Source organism: Argentina silus (assembly GCF_951799395.1).
Source record: "Argentina silus genome assembly, chromosome: 12".
Taxonomy (NCBI): Eukaryota; Metazoa; Chordata; class Actinopteri; order Argentiniformes; family Argentinidae; genus Argentina; species Argentina silus.
In genome coordinates this window covers 16,625,717-16,648,216 of record NC_139666.1, presented here as the reverse complement: position 1 = coordinate 16,648,216, position 22,500 = coordinate 16,625,717, and the positions used below count along the sequence as shown (strand labels likewise).

The window sequence follows — 22,500 nt, the reverse complement described above, 5'->3', positions numbered from 1 at the left end:
TTCACCCTTGTCACACTCTCCCTCCTCCTACCCATGACCCCCCCCCCCCCCCCCCCCTCATCCTTCTTCCCCTTAGGGGACCCAAACTGAATTTGCTGGAGTTGAAGAAGCCCAAGTTGCAAATCCAAGCTCCTTCCCGTCCCTCCTCGACCTATAACACTTCCCTCTCTCTCCTAGTCCTCTAAACTCCCCTCCCCCACTCCCTCCCTCTCTCTCTCTCTTGTCGCAGGCTCAATCCAGACCATGGCAGAACTAAGGAGCCATGGGGCTTATGGTGCAGTGCCCAGCCGGTCTTACTCCGCCAGCTCTACCCGGCGCCAACTCCAGCTTTTGTACTGCACCATGCCACTTCACTCTCTGCCACTCTGGGCCTGTGTGTGTGTGTGTGTGTGTGTGTGTGTGTGTGTGTCTGTGTGTGTGTGTGTGTGTGTGTGTGTGTGTGTATGGTGTGTCTGTGTGTCTGTGTGTGTGTGTGTGTGTGTGTGTGTTTGTATGTGTGTGTCTGTGTGTGTGTGTGTGTGTGTGTGTGTGTGTGTGTCTGGGCCTGGCAGAGACAGTACAGCAGTTTGCCTGTGTTCACACTGTCTCTCTTACACACACTCCTCATCTTATACACAGCCCACGCTACAGACACGCAGAATGATATGCTCCCGACAACAGCAGAGCTGCAGCATTCCGAGGAGAGAGATAGAGTGTCCAATATTCTGTTTATCCCTTTTTACTATTGTTTTTTCTTAAAAGAAAACTGAGTTAGACTTAAACCCCCCCAAACACCAAGTCAAAGTGACAGCGGCAATATGATGAAGTATAAAGATGTGAAACGTCATTAGGTTTGGATGTGAAGGAGGTCAGAGGAGGAGTTAATGGTCTTTCTCTCTCTCTCTGTATGACTCATGTCTCTGTCGGCTATCTGCCCTCTCTCTGTACGCTGTGTCTGGGAGCAGTGTGATGGTCGTGACAGCTGGCCAAACATCTTTAAAACCTGCCTGTATGTAGCCTCTACCAACCCCCTATCTATATACTGTGTGTGTGTGTGTGTGTGTGTGTGTGTGTGTGTGTGTGTGCATATCAGATTTTCCCAAACCTGTCCTGTCCTCTAAGCATATCTGACATTCCCACCAAACCAGCTCATTAGCATAACTAATCATCATTATCTTAGAGAGTAATAATAATGAAATGAGGGCTGAGGGCCATTTACACATTAAATATGCATTTTGAAACACAGTGCATATGGTCATTGAATTACATGAGCCTAGAGGGAAGGACAGTGGATTTACTATGAATTAAAAATGATTCAATTGCCATCATTAAAATGCACCGTAAGAGACATCTCATCTATCTGTTCCTCATTGCTAAATACTGTTCTAACTGCTGAGACCACTATACTGTCAGAGTAGGCATCTGTCCACATCAGAGACTGTGTGTGTGTGTGTGTGTGTGTGTGTGCGTGTGAGTGTGTGTGTGTGTCTCTGTATGTGTGTGTGTGTGTGTGTGTGTGTGTGTGTGTGTGTGTGTGTGTGTGTGTGCGTGTGTGTGCGTGTGTATGCCTGTGCGTGTGCATGTGCATGTGTGTGTGTGTGTGTGTGTGTGTGTGTAGGAGTACCTGCGTTGTAGCTGTAGAGGTGGTGCTACTTCTTGACCCCCACATCTGCTGGAACTGAACTCTGATCTCAGCAAAGGTTTCGATGATAACAGCAATAAAGACATTCTGAGAGAGATAAAGAGACAGAGAAAAAGAGAGAGAGATACTGTCATGTACCGTAGATGCTATACACTTGTTCATTTCCTGTTTGACTTTTAGTACGTTCAAACTGTATTGACTTCATTACAATTGGTTTGAAATTGAATTGAAAAACATGCGAACACGTTGTCCAATGCGTTCTTGTGGTGTAAAAGGTCCCCTGTGGCTCAGTTGGTAGAGCGTGGCGCTAACAACATTTAGGTTGGGGGTTTGATTCCCGCTGGGACCAGATATACTGATAAATGTATGCACTCACTACAATGTAAGCTGCTTTGGATAAAAGCGTGAGCTAAATGGCATATGATGATAAAAGGTCGGGTGGGGTCATACCCTGACGAGCCAGGCCAGGAAGAAGATGAGAGTAATGAAGTAGAAGTAGGAACGCCACCGAGGGAAGCTGTCAATAGCTCGGTACATGAGGAACACCCAACCCTCTTGGGACGCAGCCTCGTACACCGTGAAGATACTTGTGCCTGGAGAAAGGGGGAGAGATAGAGAGAGAGACGGGTTAGGGGGAGAGAGAGAGAGAGAGACGGGTTAGAGGGGGAGGGAGAGAGAGAGGTGTAATGGAGGGACAGATGGCAAAAATGTTGAAATCGACATTTGAATAAAACAATGGTGCAAAACAAGGGTAGTGTAAATGTCTCTGAGAGAAGCTTTTTAACAAGCAGTTTAGTTCTTGAACATCTGAAGTCATTCGCCTTGCTCCACTTATGCCACTTTCACCACTCACACACAAAAATGCAGACGTAAACAGAGCACAGCGGATTGAATCACATGGATAATGCTCAGGTGCTTCTCATTATCAAGGTGTGTGCGTGTGTGTGTGCGTGCGTGCGTGCATGTGTGTTGTTGAGACACATAAAGTACTTGTGTTTAAAATGAACCGTTTGTATTGTAGAAAGGCGTCTGTGTAACCAATTCAAGCTCAAGCTTCAGATCCAGGTATTCATCTAAAAGACAAGACATTTTTATCATATCCTTTGGATGGTTCATGTTGCTTTAAAAGCGTTCTTTATGACACAGCCCATGTTCCCAGTCACTAAGGCTGGCTTCAGCCAAGGATGTGCTGTCCACTCTCCGCCTTATGAAGCCCCATTATACTGTAAGTCACATTTAAAACACCAAGTGCTGTGCAACTTAAACTTCCCTGACACCATGAAAACCCTGGAAGCCCATGACCTGGAGGAGATGGCCAGAGGGCCACTGTATGTTCATACACACACACACACACACACATGCACACGCACGCACACACATGCACGCACGCACCCACACACACTTAACAAATACAAAGTCTCTCTGGAAAAAAATCAATAAAGTATGGGCTTAGAATCCAGGGTGAGCCACTCACTGACTTCACACATCCTTACAAAAATATACTTTTAGTGAAACAATTATTTGGATTTCACCATGACGGCCAAACTATACCGACGCCTTTAAGGCACCATAACGTCACCGTAACGTCAGTTTAACAACTCCCAGTGATCTATGAGACATGCGAGACAGCATGCGAAAGCAGCACGTCTACGAAGCGAGGCTCGCTTGAAGCGGTGTAGTTTTACGCTTGGGGTCTATTTTCTTCGGCAGCGTGAGCGCTCCAGAGGCATGGATGCAGACAAATAAACACAACATATCAAATATGATTCCCAAATCAGTCAATCATCCTACAATTGCAAAAATCACCCCACACACATTAAAAGGTATAGTTTCGCATTTTAGGCTATGACAGTACGCTCTTGGTGTAGCACCCTGAAAACTGTTAACAGAGCTATGACGGTACGCTCTCATTTCAGTGTCGGTGGAGTTTCGGCATGAGACAGTGAGGGAGAGAAAAAGAAGAAACATACAGACACATAGAAAGAAAGAGAATGATTGTCCCACAGTCCCACTGCTTTACAACTGAAGCCAAAAGTATCCGTTTAGGGTGCTTGAGAATCCCATTGTCTCCCAGTCCCTGATTGCAGCAGTGAAACAGCATCTTCTGGTCTGGTAAAAATGGGTTGTTGAGAGTAGAGAAATATCTGGGTCTGAATACAGCAAATGACAGAGACTTGTGAAAGAGCCTCTTCTGCCACTTGTTTGTGTGCTACAGAGGGGGCCTTTGTATGTATGGAAGTGGGCTACTTTCACGGTGAGAGTTGTTTGGAGGAAACGGGAGAGGACATGATGAGGGTTATGAAAGACTTACAAAACTGCCTTCATGGAGACACTGGAGTTGAGACAAGAAAGGAGACGTGGCAACGCTCCACACAAACACACACAGTCAATCTTGTTGTTTTTTTTCAAAACACTCAATTATCAAACCTTCTTTGACAATAACGACAGACGGAGTCTCTGACATCCTGTTGCTCTGGAGGTAGTTTACATTGTAATAGAGAGTATTCCCCAAGGACGAAGATTCCCAAGACTGTTCCGGTTGACAGAAATAAATATGCGCCCAAAAAAGACAAACGCATGTCTTCAATGCATGTCTTTGTACTAACCAGAAGTGAATCACATGATACAGTATACACTGACCGAACACTTTATTAGGAACACTAATAAATAATACTGGGTAGGGCTTCCCTTTGCTCTCAAAACAGCCTCAATTCTTCGTGGCATTGATTCCACAAGATGTTGGAAACATTCCTTTGAGATTCTGGTCCATAGTGACATGATTGCATCACGCAATTCCTGCAGAATTTTCAGGTGCACTTTCAAGCTGTGAATCTCCCGTTCTACCACATCCCAAAGGTGTTCTATTGGATACAGGTCTGGTGACTGGGAAGGCCACTGAAGAACACTGAACTCATTCTCATGTTCATGAAACCAGTTTGAGACGACTTTTGCTTTGTGACATGGTGCATTATCCTGCTGGAAGTAGCCATTAGAAGATGGGTAAATTGTGGCCATGAAGGGATGTACATGGTCAGTAACAATACTCAAATAGGCTGTGGCATTCAAGCAATGAATTGGTATTCACGGGCCCAAAGTGTGCCAAGAAAACATTCCCCACACCATTACACCACCTCCACCATGAGGTGTACAGTTGTTCCTAATAAAGTGTTCAGTGAATGTATATCCCCTCCCCTCCCCATCCCTCCCCTCTCCTCACCTCCCTTCCCCTGCCCTCAACACCCCTCTCCTCACCTCCCCTCACCTCCCATCCCCTCACCTCCCCTCCCATCCGCTTAGCTCCCTTCCCACCCCACCCATCCCCTCCCCTCCCCTGCCTTCAACTCCCCTCACCTACCACCCCCTCCCCTCACCTCCCACCCTCTCCCCTCACCTCCCCTCCCCTCCCATCCGCTTACCTCCCTTCCCACCCCACCCATCCCTCCCCACCCCACCTCTCCCCTCCCCACCCCACCCCTCCCCTCCCTGCTAGTCCGGCCTGTCTGAGTCTCTGCCGAGGTGTGCAGCTCCGTTAAGCTCTCGCTCTCTCCTTCACAGCAATTTAGAGATTAGAGCCAGTGCACTGTGTACTGACAGTGGATTTGGGCCTCATTCAGTCGATAAGAATGCGCCATGCTGCTAAGTTGCACAAACCCCAGACTAAGGCTCATGTAGACAGCTTTTTCTTTATTTTTTTCCCAATGTGGTGTTTCCTACCTTCCTGATTCATTCTAGACAGGATATATGGCTGCACAATAAAGACGTTAGGCTACATTAGCTACTGGTTCTGCTCTAGCTGAATAGCACGACATTGTGTGCGGAAATGGTGTGATTTTCCATTTAAGATTCCCTCTAAATTGAACATATACAGGTTTATCAGCATGACACAGTATTTCAGTGGGACTCCCTACCGTAACACTACACTGAATACAGGGAATGGACCGATAAATCGAATAATTTTTTCTTACTTTCCAAAAGTTTGGATCTTAAATCAAATAATGACTTCACTGTCCTATTATTTACACTCACCTTATATGTTGATATTCATCCAAATACTTGTGTGTGTGTGTGTGTGTGTGTGTGTGTGTGTGTGTGTGTGTGTGTGTGTGTGTGTGTGTACGCACCAAGCTCGTTGAAGCCGCTGTAGCCCAGCTCCTGTCTGCTGAGGCCCAGGTCCTCCAGGTCCATACACTTGAAGCCCATGGGACACTGATAGCCCTCTCCATCTGGAGAACAGTGTGTGTCTGGGATGGCCAGGCTGTTCCATGACACGTTACTGACAACACAGAGAGATAAAAACACCAAATACAGATGTTACTGCTTTTAATGTCGTCATGATTGCAACAAGAGAAGACGGGGGAGAGCTCGGGGGACTGGATATCACTGCAGGCCAGAGACAAGACCGTGGAGCTGAAACTGCACACAAGCTAGTGTGTGGCTCAAGGTCAAATGAGTGTCATCTCAAGATTAAGGAGGAACAAATGACATGTGCTTCTGGAATGGATAACTAGTATCAGTATATTGAGCTCAAGATGAACACAGATAAACATAGACTGATAGAAAAGTAGCCCTTTAAAATGAGATGCTAATATACCCACATGAGACACACAGTCACACACCCACACATGCCCCCCCATGCCCCACCACACACACACACACACGCACGCACGCACGCACGCACGTGTCTTTTAGCCACAGGTGTTATTCCAGGAGCTGCTTAATGTCTCTAATGAAAATTAATGCCTTCAAATTGGCCAGCCAGACATTCATCCAAATTGTTTATTAAGGGGTCCAGGATGAGAAGGGATAATTTATTGCAGTATCACAAAGGGCAATCACAGGCGTAGTGGTGAATCCAGATACAGCTAATTACACTGGGACGGATAAAGGCTAATACCACAGGGTGTTATCAAAGAAATCACCTTCCTTCAGAATGCACAGATGATGAATGCAGCCTAAAATGAAAGGCCAAAGGTTCACTAATATCGTGTAGCGGATAATTTGCTGAGTCAAATACAAAACCAAACATGCTTAAAATGCATAATTGATCACAATTATTTTCCCCAAATCTGATGAAAATGCATCCTTATCGCTTGTTAAACACTCAGGGTTTGGTGCGTGGTGCGTAGTCAACTGCCATGAATCACCAAATGGGTAGATGAGTGTGTGATACATTGGTAGATGAGTGTATTTAGCCATGGAGACCAAGTGAACATCACTGTATTGCAATGCAATCAATGCACGTCATTTGGAAGTTTTAGTTTACAGCTTTATTAAGAACCAACTAAACTCAATTGATATTGGAATATTCAGTCAAATGATGTTTAGTTGCTATGGTACGGCCTCCAATTACAGCCATCTTTTGGTGTACTAGCCAAATTGCGATGGTCTAAGGGACCATGTCCATTCTACTCATCTATTTCTATGGTTTTAGATATGGTAGGCCAGATTCTGCCCAGAGGCACAGGTTAGAGATCAGCTCAGGCTCCCTCAACCCCTACTAGAACTATCACAGAAGAACATTTGGAAAGTTGACCTTAGATCAGTGTCCAGAGGCAATTGTACCCTACTCAAGCACAGTGAGGCTAATTCAGATGGCTCCAGTGCTGTAGAATTTGCCATATGGCCAAGGTCAATGGGAATGGGAATTATCTCTGACATATGGAATAAGTGGAGAACCCATTTTGTTCCACAAATCCAGGAGCTGTTTCATCCAAGAGCCGTTTCATCCAATAGCGCACAAATACCCATACCAGTCAAATTCCCTCTCGCTATTTCACCCTCAATCTCAATCAAATCCCTCCTTTGTGTGTGTGTGTGTGTGTGTGTGTGTGTGTGTGTGTGTGTGTGTGTGTGTGTGTGTGTGTGTGTGTGTGTGTGTGAGAGAGAGAGAGAGAATGGCAGGGGCGCTGTGACTTTGTGCCAAGGGCATATGGCTGTTAGAGATTAGACAGGAGTACCAAACCACATATGACATACATGAGTATGTCTGAAATTCCCCGTTAAAAATACACACACATCTGGGGGGATTTAAAAAGCAGCAGAAAAAAAATTAACAAATCACATCAACAGACCAGACGCACCAGTTCTAGAAGCATGTGATTCACGGATAGCATGAGATGTGAAAACGTTTTTTTTTGTTTTTTTTTGCTGAAAAGGGTCAATGTATGCAGCGTCCCTGGGGCAGGGGAGCACTTGTCAATGAGCACAGATAGACAGATTGAGGGCAGAGTGCTGAGGAGAAATGAGCTTTAACACAAAGCCCAGACAATGCAGGAAATGTTAATTATTATGATTAGAGCTAGCTCTCGTGGCTCTAACGGTGATGGCTGCTCCCCCGCTTCCTTTGTCTCCCTGCCGGCTCCTGCTCTCCTCATCTCACACACACACATCATCCACACACACACACACACACACACACATCATCCACATCAGAATATTAAACACCTCCACTATCACCGACCGACCCCCCCCCCACACACACACACACAAATGCAATGACTGAATTGCATTGTGGGTAAAAAGCGGGGTGTTTCCTGTTGAATGTTATAATGTTTCTAACAAATGTTTAATTTGTTTCTCTTAGTTGATTAATCTACCGATCTACCAATTAATCTAATGTGGAAATGTGATATTTTTCACCTTATTTCTCACATTGCAATTAAGGCAGTCAAAGACTTTCTAAACATTTCTTGACAACAAACCCAGAAGTGGTCCTTAAACAATGAGTGGGGGAGTAATGGAGTACTATACAAATGAAATGGTGCAAATTGCCGTTCCTATTCCCATAGATGTACATGGGTGCTAATTGCATGAGCATGGGTGCTAATTGCATGAGCATGGGTGCTAATTGCATGAGACGAGCTTCCTTGCCACAAAACTCTAGTTTACTTGGCTACATGTCACTCATTTTAGCTTTAACGTCTTGTGCTTGGTCTGATATTCTGTGTAGAAATCTGAATAATTAGTTGTTTTTTTTGTCAACTTAAGTATTAGTTGATTAATCGGTTCGACAAAATGTTTCATACCTTTTATGCCCTAAATGTTTCATACCCTTTACTGCAATTTGGACATAGAGTGTAGGATGTTCTCTGATGAACTATCTATATGATGTGGAATGTTCACCATGTACCCATCATTTCTGACTATAATTTAATGCTCACATTCATGTAACTGTAACAAATCACACATTTTATGCTTTACTTGTGGCACCTGTTTTCCAAATTTGAGAGTGTTGAATTTGCTAATAAAATGTGACACACAGATGGATATTAGTGAGACTATAAATTAGAAGCTGTGAACATTTTAACATCACAGCTGTGAGAACTATTCATATTTGTGGGGTTTAGACATTTTTCTAGAAGGATGCCATAGACCACGCTTTTGGCTACTTACTTACCACAGAAATAAAACATATGAATCATTTTATTCACGGAAAGTTTTCTTTTTTTAGTTTTTTTTATCCCAAATATAATTTTATTGCAGATAAGCATATGCCTCTCAGGCTATAACTTTTATGAAATATGAAATGACTCCTACTCTTTCTGGGTGTCATTGGTAACACAGTGATGGTTGAATGTTCCAAACATCTGAACTCCCAGGATTCCATACAAGAGGAGGAAGAAGAGCAGGAATATGGACACACTCCAGATCTGTTCCCCCGATCGCCTGTGGGGAGAGAGAGAGAGAGAGATAGAGGAGATTCTAAAAAATAATCTAGACTATAAATGAAGAATCCACCAAGAACTGATTTTGGCAGCACTTTCTAGAAACCACCTGTGTGTAATATAGTATGATGACATTTACAGGCATTTATATAAATGTATATAAATATGAAGGTCATTTTTAAAGAGCCATGAGCAGAACTGAATTTGTGGTGATGGCATTGCAATGTCATACTATAAGACTCTATTCACAGACAGGTCTCATTTTTCCCAGATTTCAGATTTGCAACCCAAAAGAAAACCGTACTTGAGGATGTTGGTGATTCGTGAGCGTGGAAGCTCAAAGCGGAAGTAGATCCTAAAGGCTCTGATCATGATGAGGGCTCTGGGGATTCTCAACATACCCCATGGAGACATCTGGTCTACAAGCTCTGCTATCTCAAACATCTGAGACAGAGAGAGAGAGAGAGAGAGAGAGAGAGAGAGAGAGAGAGAGAGAGACGACAGAGGACCTGTATACTCGACACTTTTTATTGAAACCAACTGAAGGTGCCCACATTGTCCCCACCGTAGTACAGTAGTGGTAGGGAAACAATGAGGTTCATAAACAAACAGGGCTGTTAGGTGTAATGATTGTACCTGCAGTACCAGAGACACCCAGAGAAAGAACACCATGAATCCATCGAACATACACCAACGATCCTTAACGTAGGAGTTATCCCCCTGGAGAGAGAGAGAGAGAGAGAGAGAGACAGGGGAGGGGAAAGGAGGGGAGACATGAGAGGGAGAAAGAGGGGGGGGGACATTGAATATCACTGGATTGAATATCACTGAAAGTTTCCATGAATCAACACTAATCATCAACCCCTTACTAATTTGGAAGCGTGGCGCAACAAAAACAAGATCTATAGCCCATGACAACAACAAACAAGTTGAAGTGTATCCACACACAATGAGGTTTAATGAGGTGCAAAACAAATCTTCCTCTATCTTGAGTGTGCAACCTGCAATTATGGTGGTCTTTAATGGTCTGAAAATAGAAGAGAGCAGCACCCGCCATTACATTAACCTGTTTAAATTGGATGGCACATATTTGGAGAAAGAGGGGGAGAGTGGATGGTGGATAGTGAAATGGTGCTTCCACACAGCAAAGAGGCGATGACCAAATGACTCTGCTTACTCTGGGAGACTCACAACCGCTATACTCCATAGGATTGTTTGCATCACAGTAAATGATGATTAAACCATTCATCCGAGACCCAACTCAAATGCAGAGAGGCCAGACAAACATGACCATACCTAATTATCACTGAAGTGGCCTCTTAAAGGCCCCTTACGGGGTAATGCTTACCACGGTTGGAAGACCACAAACAGGGTCTATGCCCCCTTTGGAAGAGGTATGCCCCCTTTGGAAGAGGTATGCCCCCTTTGGAAGGGAATCTCCTCTTATTTCACACAATGGTCTTCTCCATAATTAGCACTTGACAATGCAATCTGGGATGCTTGTGTAATGTACTATTTATGACTAAAGTACATCTTTGGGGGTGTGCAGGTGGTCTCCAATATAACCAACAGCTCATCGCGGTTCAGTTGTGACACATAGTGAAGCATTGTTGACTGCAACCGCTTGAATTTCAACTACATCTTTAGACAATGGCTTCCTGTCATGGTTAAAATGCATGGATGTGTACTGAGAGTGTGTGTGTGCGTGTGTTCGTGTGTGCGTGTGTGCGTGTGTGTGTGTGCATAGAGAAAGACGGAACAGGCAGTAATCTGTGAGTCATTCATAGACTGAGACACTGCAGCTGGCTGCTATAGTGAGGAACACCTCAGTATTGTAGCATGAATAACCATGTCAAGTTGAGTGCAGTTGATGCTACACATGGCTGCCTACTCATAGAGAAGGAGCCACCCTTGTAGAGAAGGTGTACAATGGAGTCGAGTGGCCTTCTACTGGAGTTCGTCACACTATGGGAATACAAGGACTCAGCCTCCATCACAGACGTATTTTAGTCTGAGTCTATAGTACTGCAAGGGAGAAAACTGTGTAAAACCCATGACTACTGTGACTAATGTAATGTCGCACAGCCATTGAAGGTACAACCATTTGAAAGAACATACAAACTTTCAGTATCTTTCTTTGCAATGAGGTGTCTTCAAATGAACATGCTGGGCTTTAACTGGGCTTTCACTGGGTCTCAACAATGACCACAATGACAGCTGAACCTTTGCATTCATTCAATGATTTATACACATGTCATTGATTATTGATTTATCAATATAATTAAATCAATCATACTGATGTGCAACTTGACATGTTATTCATATTTATATTGACGGCACTCTATTTTTATTTAGACAAAGACAAAGACATACAAAGATATACACACATAGACACACATATATACACACACACACACACACACACACACACACACACACACACACACACACACACACACACACACACACAGACCAGGATGACAAATGTTAAAAGCCCATATCGACCCTCCTGGACTGACAGAAATGTTGTCCAAATTACTGGGTTTTTTTTCTTTTTCGGAAGCAGATTCAGTGGGCGCCCGATGCCTCCCTGTCTATGTGCTTGTTATCCTTGATTTGCCAATTAAGCTGTCCACACTTTCCATAGTAGTAATTAAGGGCCTTTCATCTGCCAGCTGCCTGTTTCCGGGTGCTTCTATGGGACGCCGTCTATTACCCTCTGATTCAAACTGTGTTGATGGATCAGACCCTACAGCTCGATGCAACAGGGCATTGTAGAGATGAGAGTGGTCTGAGTGGTATCAAAGGTGGTGTAAATGACACCAACATGGCGCTAGGATCACATCTAACAGTGATCCAGTGTAGACACTGAATGGTAAGGACCTGTTAATGACACGATTGAAATAGATAGAATAGATAGAATAGAATAGAAGCTCTGGGGAACTTTTGAAGACCCATAAACAACATGCCTTTAATGACTCCATGTCACATGGAGGACGGTGTTACCTTGATGATTCCCCGGATGTGCATCTTGGCGATCATCTCTGCGGTGTAGAGGAACATGAGCAGAGTGTCCAGAGTGAATGTAACATACTGGAGAGGCGGATAGTGCTCGAACGTCTTGGGAGTGTTCATACACACGGATATGACGCTGATGATGGCACAGGCTCGCAACAGGGAGTGAACCCACTGGAAAGAGAGAGAGAAAGAGTGAGGAAAGGAGAGCGTGGATGGATGGTGAGAACCTCTGGAGCTGTGATCCACCAACGATGGCTTATGACAACATTTAAAAGGTTTTTCACACAGCATTACCATTGTCATGTCAGCTGAGCTGAGTAAACCACACACTTACTGGTTTGTTTATCCAGAAGATGTCAGCGCTGTCTGCGAGGGTTTCGTCCGGCCCAAAGTCTGTCATGGGCTGGGCCTCAACCCTGGAGCTCTGCTTCCTCTTCAGCATGCTGGGGCTGGCCGTGCTATACAGAGAGTGGATCTGACAGAGACAGGGAACCACATAGTGATGCTAACAGGATGAAAGTGCTCTGGTTGCATCCAAGCCTGAACATTCAATTGACTACTAGAAACAGAGCCATAATTATAATGCTACTTTGGTTTCAATCAGAAATGTAACTGATCGCCAAACTTGGCGCCTATTGAAAATATTAAATCTTAAACTGAGTTTGCAGAACTCTGTATCTATGGCTCTGATCAAAGCTATTAGGCTATGCTGGCAGTTGCACAGTAACTCTTCAAAATGGCTGTGCAATACTTGGAAAATCACATCTCATCAAGCTAGCTTGCAGTTTAATCAAGTGTGGTGTAAAATCTCATCCAATGATCCAATTACAGATCTTGGAAATATTTTCCTCCCTAAGAACTATACAGTGCCTTCGGAAAGTATTCAGACCCCTTCACTTTTTCCACATTTTGTTGTGTTATAGACTCAATTTAAAATGGATTAAATGAAAAGAATTTGCCATCAATCCACACACAATACCCCAGAATGACAAAGCGAAAACAGGTTTTTAGAAATTTCTGTAAATGTATTAAAATTGAAATACAGCAATACCTCATGTATATTCAGACCATTTGCTATGACACTCTTAAAATGAGCTAAAATGCTAAAATGTCATCAACAAATTACTCAGTTGAATTGAGTCTTAATGCAAGGATAATAGTTCATCTAATTTTGGAATTAATATCTTTGTTTTTATACGGTCTCTGATTTGCATAGGAATAAGTTACACACTGTGTAGATCAGGTTGTCATTACAAGCTGAGCAAATGGAGAGGAACAAAACTGCTCAGGAATGTGACCCTGAGGCCTGGGGAGAATAACAAAAATCTACAAAGTTGAATGATGGAGAGGAAAAAGCACAGTCGATGGGACAACATCATCTCAGTCTCTCTACAAAATTGGTCTATAACCAAGTGGCCAAAAAGAATCCCTTAATCAAAAATAATGTGTCTCATAGCCATAATTGTGTTTGTAACAATGAATTCAAGTGATACAGCAAAGAAAGTGGCTGGAAATGTGTTTATTTGGTTTTACTATAAAGCATGCAGTTTTAAATGCAGTTTCCTCACCATCTCTTGTGTAAAGAATAGTGATAGCTGCATCAAGTTATGGGTATGCTTGTCACTGGCAGGGACTGGGGAGTTTGTCAGGATCAAGAGAAAATTATGACATTTACTGAGTTGGTAATAACATCCTAATCTACACAGTGTGTAATTGATTCCTATGCAAATCAAAGACCCTATAAAAACAAAGATATTAATTCCAAAATTACATGAACTATTGTCCTTGCATTAAGATGGACTCAATTCAACTTAATGAGTGATTTGTTGATCACATTTCTGCATTTTAGCTAATTTGAAGAGTGTCATAGCAAAGGGTCTGAATACTTATGTACATGAGGTATTGCTGTATTTAAATTTTAATACATTTACTGAAATTTCCAAAAACGTGTTTTCGCTTTGTCATTCTGGGTTATTGTGTGTGGAATGATGGCAATTTTCTTTTAATTTAATCCATTTTAAATTGAGTCTATCACAACAAAATGTGGAAAAAGTGAAGGGGTCTGAATACTTTCCGAAATCACTGTATATAAAACTTCAAAAGATGTAACGAATGAGGCTACAGTATATGGGTTTTACAAAAAAATGTTTGTAGAAAAATGTATAAAGAGATTAATGAAGGCATTCAGAGTACTGTGCAACTGCAAGCTTTTCAGCATCAACATTCATAAAGACTGTCCAGATTTGGAGTGCCTTGCCAGATGGTCTATTATCAAACAGAGAACAGAGGTATGCTTTCATATCAAACAACATGTGTTGTGTTGTTGAATGCCCATCGTGATACACAACATAGCAAACATGGGACACAGGACAGCCACATTGGAACAGCTTCAGAAACTTACCACAGCATGTATAGATCACACTTGATCTTCAACATGTGTAAAACAGTCAAGGCTAAAGTAGACTATAACTTACAGAATAGTGAGTGAGAGGAGTGTGTGTGTGTGTGTGTGTGTGTGTGTGTGCATGTGTGTTTGCTTGCGTGCGTGCGCGTGCGCGTGCATGTGTGTGGTGTATAGGGGCCTATTCAACATACTGTTAGTACACAGGGGAAAGTGACACCCTCAATGGAGACAAAGCACACATACCAAAGGGAAAAGTAAAGCTGAAATTGCTCCAGCACTGCACATAACATGCGATCAGGCATACCCTGTAAATAACACACGACAGTTAGTCAACATCATGGCATATATGGTGTACATGTACACTACCAACATCTACAGTACAATCAGAGAGACAGGAACGCCCACCACGTCTGACACCAAGGCATATATGCGACACACTCTGTGAGTGAGGTGTTGTGGGAAGGATGGGATAGTGGAGGACCATGTGACTCACTGTGAGGCTCCTCATTGGTGCGTTCATCCCCAGGTCAGGGAGGGGTGGAGAGACCAGCCAGAGAGAGACTAGAGAGGAAGGAGGGGATATCAGCAGCACCGGGGTCCTGGGGTAAGAGTGTATACAGTACAACGACAGTCAAAAGAACAACTTAAAAATTCACAGTTGGAGAGGGTTAGGGAAGGGAAGAGAGAGCCAGACAGAGACCAGACAGGTAGGTGGTACATCAGAACACATGGGTCAGGTTGTAAGACAAAAACAGCAGACTAAAGCAGCCAAATGCAGATAAATTGGTTGGCCAAATCCAACCATGAGGCCCACAATATCTGTACCACCATCAGTGATTAAAAAGTCCAATCTACCAAGACATTAAAATAGCCAATAAGCTGCAGTGACACTGAGCTGCTCAATTGTAAGCAAATATTTTACATCAAAGTCTAAGATTCTAAAACAGACAACAGACATGGATAATTACGTTTAATGCTGAATAGACTATATAATAGCTATGCCCTCAGTGATTCCCTATCCCCACACTAAGAAAGGAAACTTGTCCTACAAAAGCCCCATGTAGTCAGAAGCAATTTGCTATGTAATTGCTACACTTAGCATATGTTGGTAGAGATTTGAGGAAGACTGAAAACAAAATTACAGGGTGTAAGTGCTATAATGTGGGAGTAAGTTGCCAAGGACTGCAATTAGTTTCCCATTTGGTGAGGACATATTCCTCACGGACAGGGTGCAATCACTGGGCAGATTAATTGTAGCTGTGAGTATCTATTATCTTCAACAAACTTAAGCTACTTCTTTGAGTTTGTTCCATACTTGTACTGACGATGTACCTTGCAGGCTATAGCTGAGCAGAAGTTTGAAGGAGACAACCACAGAACAGCAACAGAAGAAAAGTAAGTCGCCTAATACTTTACTTGAACACAGCGCTATCATGCTAATGACATAAACAGTGATTACAGCTAACTGTCATGATGCAAACCGTTGTTTAACCATAGGCTAGGTCATGTTATCATAAATTGACATCAGTGGTCATGGCTATTGACGGCATATAAGCCAATTTCAATATTACAACACTATACTGTTCTATTCACACTCAATAATGTGGTCCTAAGACTAGTCTATTATTGTCTTGGAGGACTTGAGTTGGGGGAAAAAAAATGCTGAAAAGAAAACCATTTCTAAAAGGCAAGCATTTGATGGGAAATGTAGGCTACTGCTTAATGGACAGTTCATTGAAAATGGCAAAATTAACTACAAAACCCATAGATCGTGTGCCAGTGAAAGAGTTTGACATGCAACCAAACAACTAATCAGCCAAGAAGGAACATTTCAAACAGATGCCTTCACAAAGTAGCATATAGGATTTCACATGGTTTAACTTCTTCCATTCATTTCTGAAAGCAGTGGGTAGTGGCTTACACCACACTCTCTGCTTACACATGGGGCATTGAAGATAAGAGATGCAGAGGCCTACCACAACAGCGGTATTTCTAGTTGACTGGTAAAGAGAAATATCATCCAACATGCTTATCTGCACCAGACGGCATGCAACCATTATAAAGAATGTACAGTTACTGCATGCATTGCAGATTAATGGCATCAGCGTCCATTTTGAATGCAATTAGAAACTGTATGCAACCTGTATGTGTGTATTAAAGAACTACATTACACGTTTAGATAGCACAGACCCAGTAGTGCCTCTGCTCTGACACACAGACACATTTTCATTAGGAAATGCATGGCCATATTGAGATTGGAGATTGAACGAATGACATCTGCCTCCCCAAGGTTACTATGGAAACGGCTAAGGTGCAACATTAAACAGGAGTGACTGCGGTATAAACAATATTGATATTACATGCTCAAATACTGTGTGTCTACTAAGCGAAGACTATACATATTGTAACCGCTCTGAAAAATCCGAGTTTGTAATGAAGGCCTGGCCAAAACCAGTGCATGCAGCGTTTACTTCCTGGAGAACACAGCCATCACATCAGACCTCTCAATCATTGTGGACCTGTACAGAATTCACGCTTTTGCAGTCAGCCGCGTCAAGGTAACGAAGCAAACAGAAACATGTTAAATCACTTACGCGATATGTGTGTATTTCCCTTATCGGTAGTGTGTCGTTCTGTCCATGACATCAGCTGTTTTCCGGTGTGTGTTGTGATGATGGAGAGTGCGGGAGCGCGCGCGAGCTGCAAATCACATCAGCAGCAGCAGATGCAGGAGAGATGCTCGCGCACGTTCATCCCCCATAGCAACAGTCGGGTAGACTACCGCGGTACGCTCAAGCAAGCCTAGGCCCCTCAAAAAGATCTAAAATACAGTCGTAAAATATCTAGGTATCAAAAGTAGCAAAAATAGTCTTTATTGGTAGTCATTTTCTTCATTTTCGATATAGTCAAAGTACACTGCTGCTTTTCTGTGCAGCATGTGTTTGCAATGCATGTGCATTAACTCAATCTTGATTATTGGGTTTACATTAATAAATGAATTACACTTAAAAACCTGGCATTGAAATACATTGAAATTCTGTAAATGTTGCTAAATGCATGGTGACCAGTTGTAAACCACTAACACAGAATAATGATAACAGAAGTACAGTAATACAACACTTTCTTCAGACTTATGTTGCTTTCGCAAACTCATCCGTTTCAGGCTGCTCCTTATTAAATGCAACATAGTATGATGATAGGGGAGGTTTTGTTTCATATGGTTCAGTAATGTGAACAGTTAAAAGTTAATCATCGCTACAACATGTGCTCTGACTGTCAGTGTGCTGAAATAGAGACATCCCTCACATTGCCAATAAAATTAAATAAAAAAATAAAAACACTTTTAAAGACACCATGTGAAACTTTGATAACACAGGAGACATACTGTAGTGTATGTATCAAGAAACTATCCACTAGAAGTTAGAAGAGAAAAAAAATAACAATAATAAATCATCTGTATCAAAGACTGTTTCTAATTACGTCTGGGGCCAGTGACTAAACTTTTCTTTTTGGCAGGTTCCCTCTCTCCAACTCCTGCCCAGGACTCTGCCTGAGAGTCACAACTAATCAAAGGCACTTGTATAGAGAGGAGAGTGCTATTGGCCTCTGAAGGGTTTGAGCCAGTTCTGGCCAGCCTGCTGCTCTCTCTCCCTCTTTCCCTCTCTCCCTCGCTCCTCTCTCCGTCTGTTTGGGGAAAAAAAGAGAGGAAATTCTTGCAGACTACTTCACTTCAGGTTTCTGTGGGATTTAAACATGCATGCTGAGGGTTTGGTTCATTCCATGTTAGTTTCTTTGCTTCTGATTCTGCTCTCGGCAGTGGAGGAGAGTTTGTTGCAATCACTGAGGTGAGTTTCCTCCTCATAGCTTTGTTTATCAGTGTTGGAGAACGTTCAGAGAGAGTTCAGAGAGAGAGAGAGGTGAGGAGTTCTGCTGACAGGGGAAACTTTTGGAGCAGAGTAAAATGTGCCTAAAGTGGAGGAGCAGCCAAAAGTGCAGAGAAACCAGTCTGTAGAGTTTGTACATGCAGTTATGACATGATAGTATTAGTCAGATTACCTGTTATGGGGTCATGCTTACTGTAGGTTATTTAATAGTTATTTAAAATAATTGAGCTGTAGACAACTTGTCACCCCTGGGCACTGTAGGTTTGTCCCACTCCAGTAAACAATCTATAGGTTCTTAGATAAAGCACTTAGATAAAACGGTTATATCGACAGATGACAGCAGCTGGCAACATCACATTGCTAGGCACAGTACAGTATAGTTATCTACACAGATTATTTGTTTTCAAAGAATATTAATGATAGTTTTCTTATTTTGACCAAACCAGATTTTAAACTGTTTCCGTAATATGCCCCATTTGTATTGTGGGTTGCTTTTTATGTTACTTCACCAAAAGAAAACATACAACAGTAGAATAGTGTCTTTTGTGAATGTGGGAAACCACATCTTCCTTTATTGCCGTGACCTTCTACAGAGGAGGCTGCAGGGCGGTAAGTATTGCCACATGGTGTTCGGTCTGTAAACTTGACTCAGCTGTGGAGGGGGTGTTTACTCAAAGCAGGTGCACCATACCAGTATTGTGACTTACAACAGCCTACATATGTTTATTTGGCCATGGCGGCAAACCCCCATGTACCATTAAAGGTGACAGCTACTGTGAAAATCAACTAATGACAGTGTTTTTCTTAGCATGTCTTAGTTTAAGATGCAGGGTCATACAATGTATCCATTTTTTTTGTTCCTTCTTTAAACTAAACAATTAAACAGTTCTTCATCAACTTGGCTACAAATTTATACGTGAGATGTCCTATAGATACAGAGGGGATATTACATGAATTGAGTCTCTGTAATGTGTAATATAATTATATAAGATCACCCTTTTTAAAATTGGGATTGACACTTGATCCTAGGATATTTGTGCTTTGAAATGTGTTTGCTGTTCCAGAGCAGGAAAGGCCCATAGCAGGAGAGACCAGGAATAGAAAGGAATGTCAGAAAGCGACCAAATTAAACAGATTTCACTGAGAAAGCTTTGGGTGGGGAAACAAAGATCTGAAACACTGGCTGAGTTTTGTCAAAGGGACGTGAAGTGAACTGGCTGGTGCTTCATTTATTACCATGGTCCTGGAAACCTTGCCCTGCTGAACAGTATACAATACCTTTAACCAGCTTCAGGCTTTCTATCCCCTTTCTATCCCTTTTTATTAAACATATATCCAGATTGACCTTATTGAGATCATATCTCTTTTTCAAGAGTGAACTATTGAACTCAACCGCAAAATGAAGCAAAGCAACAAAGCTGTCCTGTATGTCTTACCATTCTCTTATCTTGCACGTGTCAAAGAGCTATCGTCGTAAGTTATCTGGCATGTCGCTTTGTTTGCCAGCCAAGTTCAAGGATAAGGTGTGTGGATGCCCGAGACTATCTGCCAAGCACTTTAATCCAAGCATTAGAGCAACAAAGATATGTGTCAGTTCAGAGGCCACCTGCTTCCTCTATCTCCAGAACAGGACTCTATGACTAGGAGTCAATGTGTTTTTGCCACCATATGCCTGTGTTATGGTATTGTGGTATTATTGTCATGGCATGTAACATCTCTCACTATGAACATTGAATAAGCAGCCAGCCTATTTCACTCCAGTCCAGGATTCTCAGGCTTTATGGTTTAGCTGTGAAATATCAATACATTGGGCTATCCATAATGGAAGAAGAACTGAAATAGAACATCACATTATGCTTAAAATAGGATGTGAATGGTGAGAGAAATTACCTACGATTTGTGAGAATCCATTAATTTCTGAGATGCAGTACTCCTACAGAGCTGAACTTTCAGGAGTCACAAAAGATTTACAGTCGGGGAGAGAGAGGGTGGGTAGAGAGAGAGAGCAAGAGGGAGGGAGGGAGAGAGAGCAAGAGGGATAGAGACAGAGAGAGAGAGAGAGAGAGAGAGAGGGGGAGAAAGAAAGGGGGGTAGAGAGAGAGAGTGGGAGGGTGGGCATAGAGAAAGAGGAAGGTGAGAGGAAGAGAGACAGAAATTGAGTCTGGTTGTTATTAAACTGGTAAAACTTTGCATACAGTCACCTTGCATCTACTTACATTTTTTGCAGGAAACACAAATAGACAGAGGGAAACTGAGGGAAAGGGGAACAGAGGGATTCCTGACTCCTGGCTCCTGGCTATTTTAAGACTGGGGATTCTGCACTTGCACATAGAACAGCATTGTATTCACAAGGAAAAAAGATACAAGATACACTGAGGGGTGTGTAGTTGGAGTCCTCATTAATAATGTATTAAGAATTGGGATATTGCTGTCAGCTTTAACTTATATCATTGGTTTTAACAGCAAATAAGAACAATGAGAGAAAAATGGTTGGGGTGAACGGAACTGTGGAATTTTCCCAAGTCATTTTGTAAGGAGATGGTATTAAATATATTGTCTTTATTGTGTATTATTTTCAGGTTTAGGATGAAAATACATGTTTATTATATAGTGGTTGGGGGTTATTTACAGTATTACAATGAAAACCTTGAAATTACATAACAAAATGGTAATTACATGATTATTGGAGACCACCACTACATATGATTTGCTACCAGGTAGTATATATCTATGTATAGACCATGGAATTATATATATATATATATGGTTACAAACAGGGATCCAATAGCATAGAGAATTAATATATATATATATCTGCAAAGAGGTCTGGACCATTAAGTCACAGGTGGTAGTGCACTTGTCCTATAAATGCAAGGTCACTGGTCTAAGCTCTGCTGCAGTCTGACTCCACTCTCTGAAAAAAGGCTGTAAACAAACAAACAATGCTTTATTTGCCAAGCCATCAACTGTTGGAATGTGGTATTGCTGCCCTAACCCTCTGCTCCCCTTCCCCGCAACCCCTCCCAGCCAGGTGGGTGGTGTGTGTAAGCTGTCTGCTGAGTCGTCCCAGCGCCGGTGCAAGACCCCTGATGGCCGGATCTGCAGTGGGAATGGCGAGTGTGACTGTGGGGTCTGTATATGCCACGTCACGGAGCCAGGGAGGTACTACGGGCCACGCTGCGAATGCCACGACTGGGTCTGCTCAACACACGATGGGAAGACCTGCGCCGGTAAGTGACATACAGTAGTAATACACTGTAGTGCATGGGTCTGTCATAGATAGATGTGTGAAGTCACAGATATATTCTTTCAGAAGCCTATCGTAGTGTAGAGGCTTGTAGTTTGACTCAGCCTAGCTGATGCTAATGTTAGCAGCTAACACCAGGTGTGGGGAGAATAGAACCCTGTCATGGAAAGAATAGACCACGTCATGGAGTCATCCAAACACCTCTTTCAGCTTCCGTTAAGGCTTTTGATGTCCCACCTTCCATTGTGTCAATAGCTACAGGAACCTTATTTGAATCTCACAGCCATTCCATGGATTCAATAGAGAAAGAACCATTAGTTTTCAGTGTAGAGTCTTTTGGTATCAGTGGCCATTGGGAATCAGAATGCTGCAATATTGTGTCTTGTAGAATTTACATCAGTCAGACACTGCTTCAAAGGGTTCCATTTAGAACAGACAGCCTGCTGTCCACTTACGTCACGATGACATTAGCTTCTGTTGGATGACAGGTCTTTGAACTTGCCCACTGGCTTGACATTCTGGTTATTGTTCTCAGAGAGATGTGCATCCTCACCAATCCATTGAGTTAGTTTGAACCTGAGTGCACACCTCTCTTAGATGCATCCCCCCCTCCCCCTCCCCCTCCCCCTCCCCCTCCCCTTACTCTTAACTTGAGACACTCT

At 42.8% G+C, this 22,500-nt stretch overlaps 2 protein-coding genes across 2 annotated transcripts in view; one reads left to right on the top strand and one right to left on the bottom strand.

Annotated features, from left to right (window-relative positions):
- nalcn (sodium leak channel, non-selective) overlaps window positions 1-14,992 on the bottom strand; it is a gene marked incomplete at both ends in the record, with an annotated part of 69,547 nt that extends 54,555 nt beyond the window's left edge. Inside the window, 9 exons of the mRNA XM_083681465.1 lie at window positions 1,604-1,708; window positions 2,072-2,214; window positions 5,743-5,894; window positions 9,158-9,286; window positions 9,590-9,729; window positions 9,922-10,005; window positions 12,292-12,474; window positions 12,638-12,778; window positions 14,951-14,992. Of these exons, the coding sequence (XP_083537591.1) occupies window positions 1,604-1,708; window positions 2,072-2,214; window positions 5,743-5,894; window positions 9,158-9,286; window positions 9,590-9,729; window positions 9,922-10,005; window positions 12,292-12,474; window positions 12,638-12,778; window positions 14,951-14,992 (1,119 nt within the window). The remainder of the gene's footprint in view (window positions 1-1,603; window positions 1,709-2,071; window positions 2,215-5,742; window positions 5,895-9,157; window positions 9,287-9,589; window positions 9,730-9,921; window positions 10,006-12,291; window positions 12,475-12,637; window positions 12,779-14,950) is intronic.
- Window positions 14,993-18,445: 3,453 nt separating this feature from the next.
- The window catches only part of itgbl1 (integrin, beta-like 1), a 36,178-nt gene continuing 32,123 nt past the window's right edge, over window positions 18,446-22,500 (top strand). The window contains exons 1-2 of the mRNA XM_083681507.1: window positions 18,446-18,552; window positions 21,619-21,821. Coding sequence (XP_083537633.1) covers window positions 18,461-18,552; window positions 21,619-21,821 — 295 coding nt within the window. The 5' untranslated portion in view covers window positions 18,446-18,460. The remainder of the gene's footprint in view (window positions 18,553-21,618; window positions 21,822-22,500) is intronic.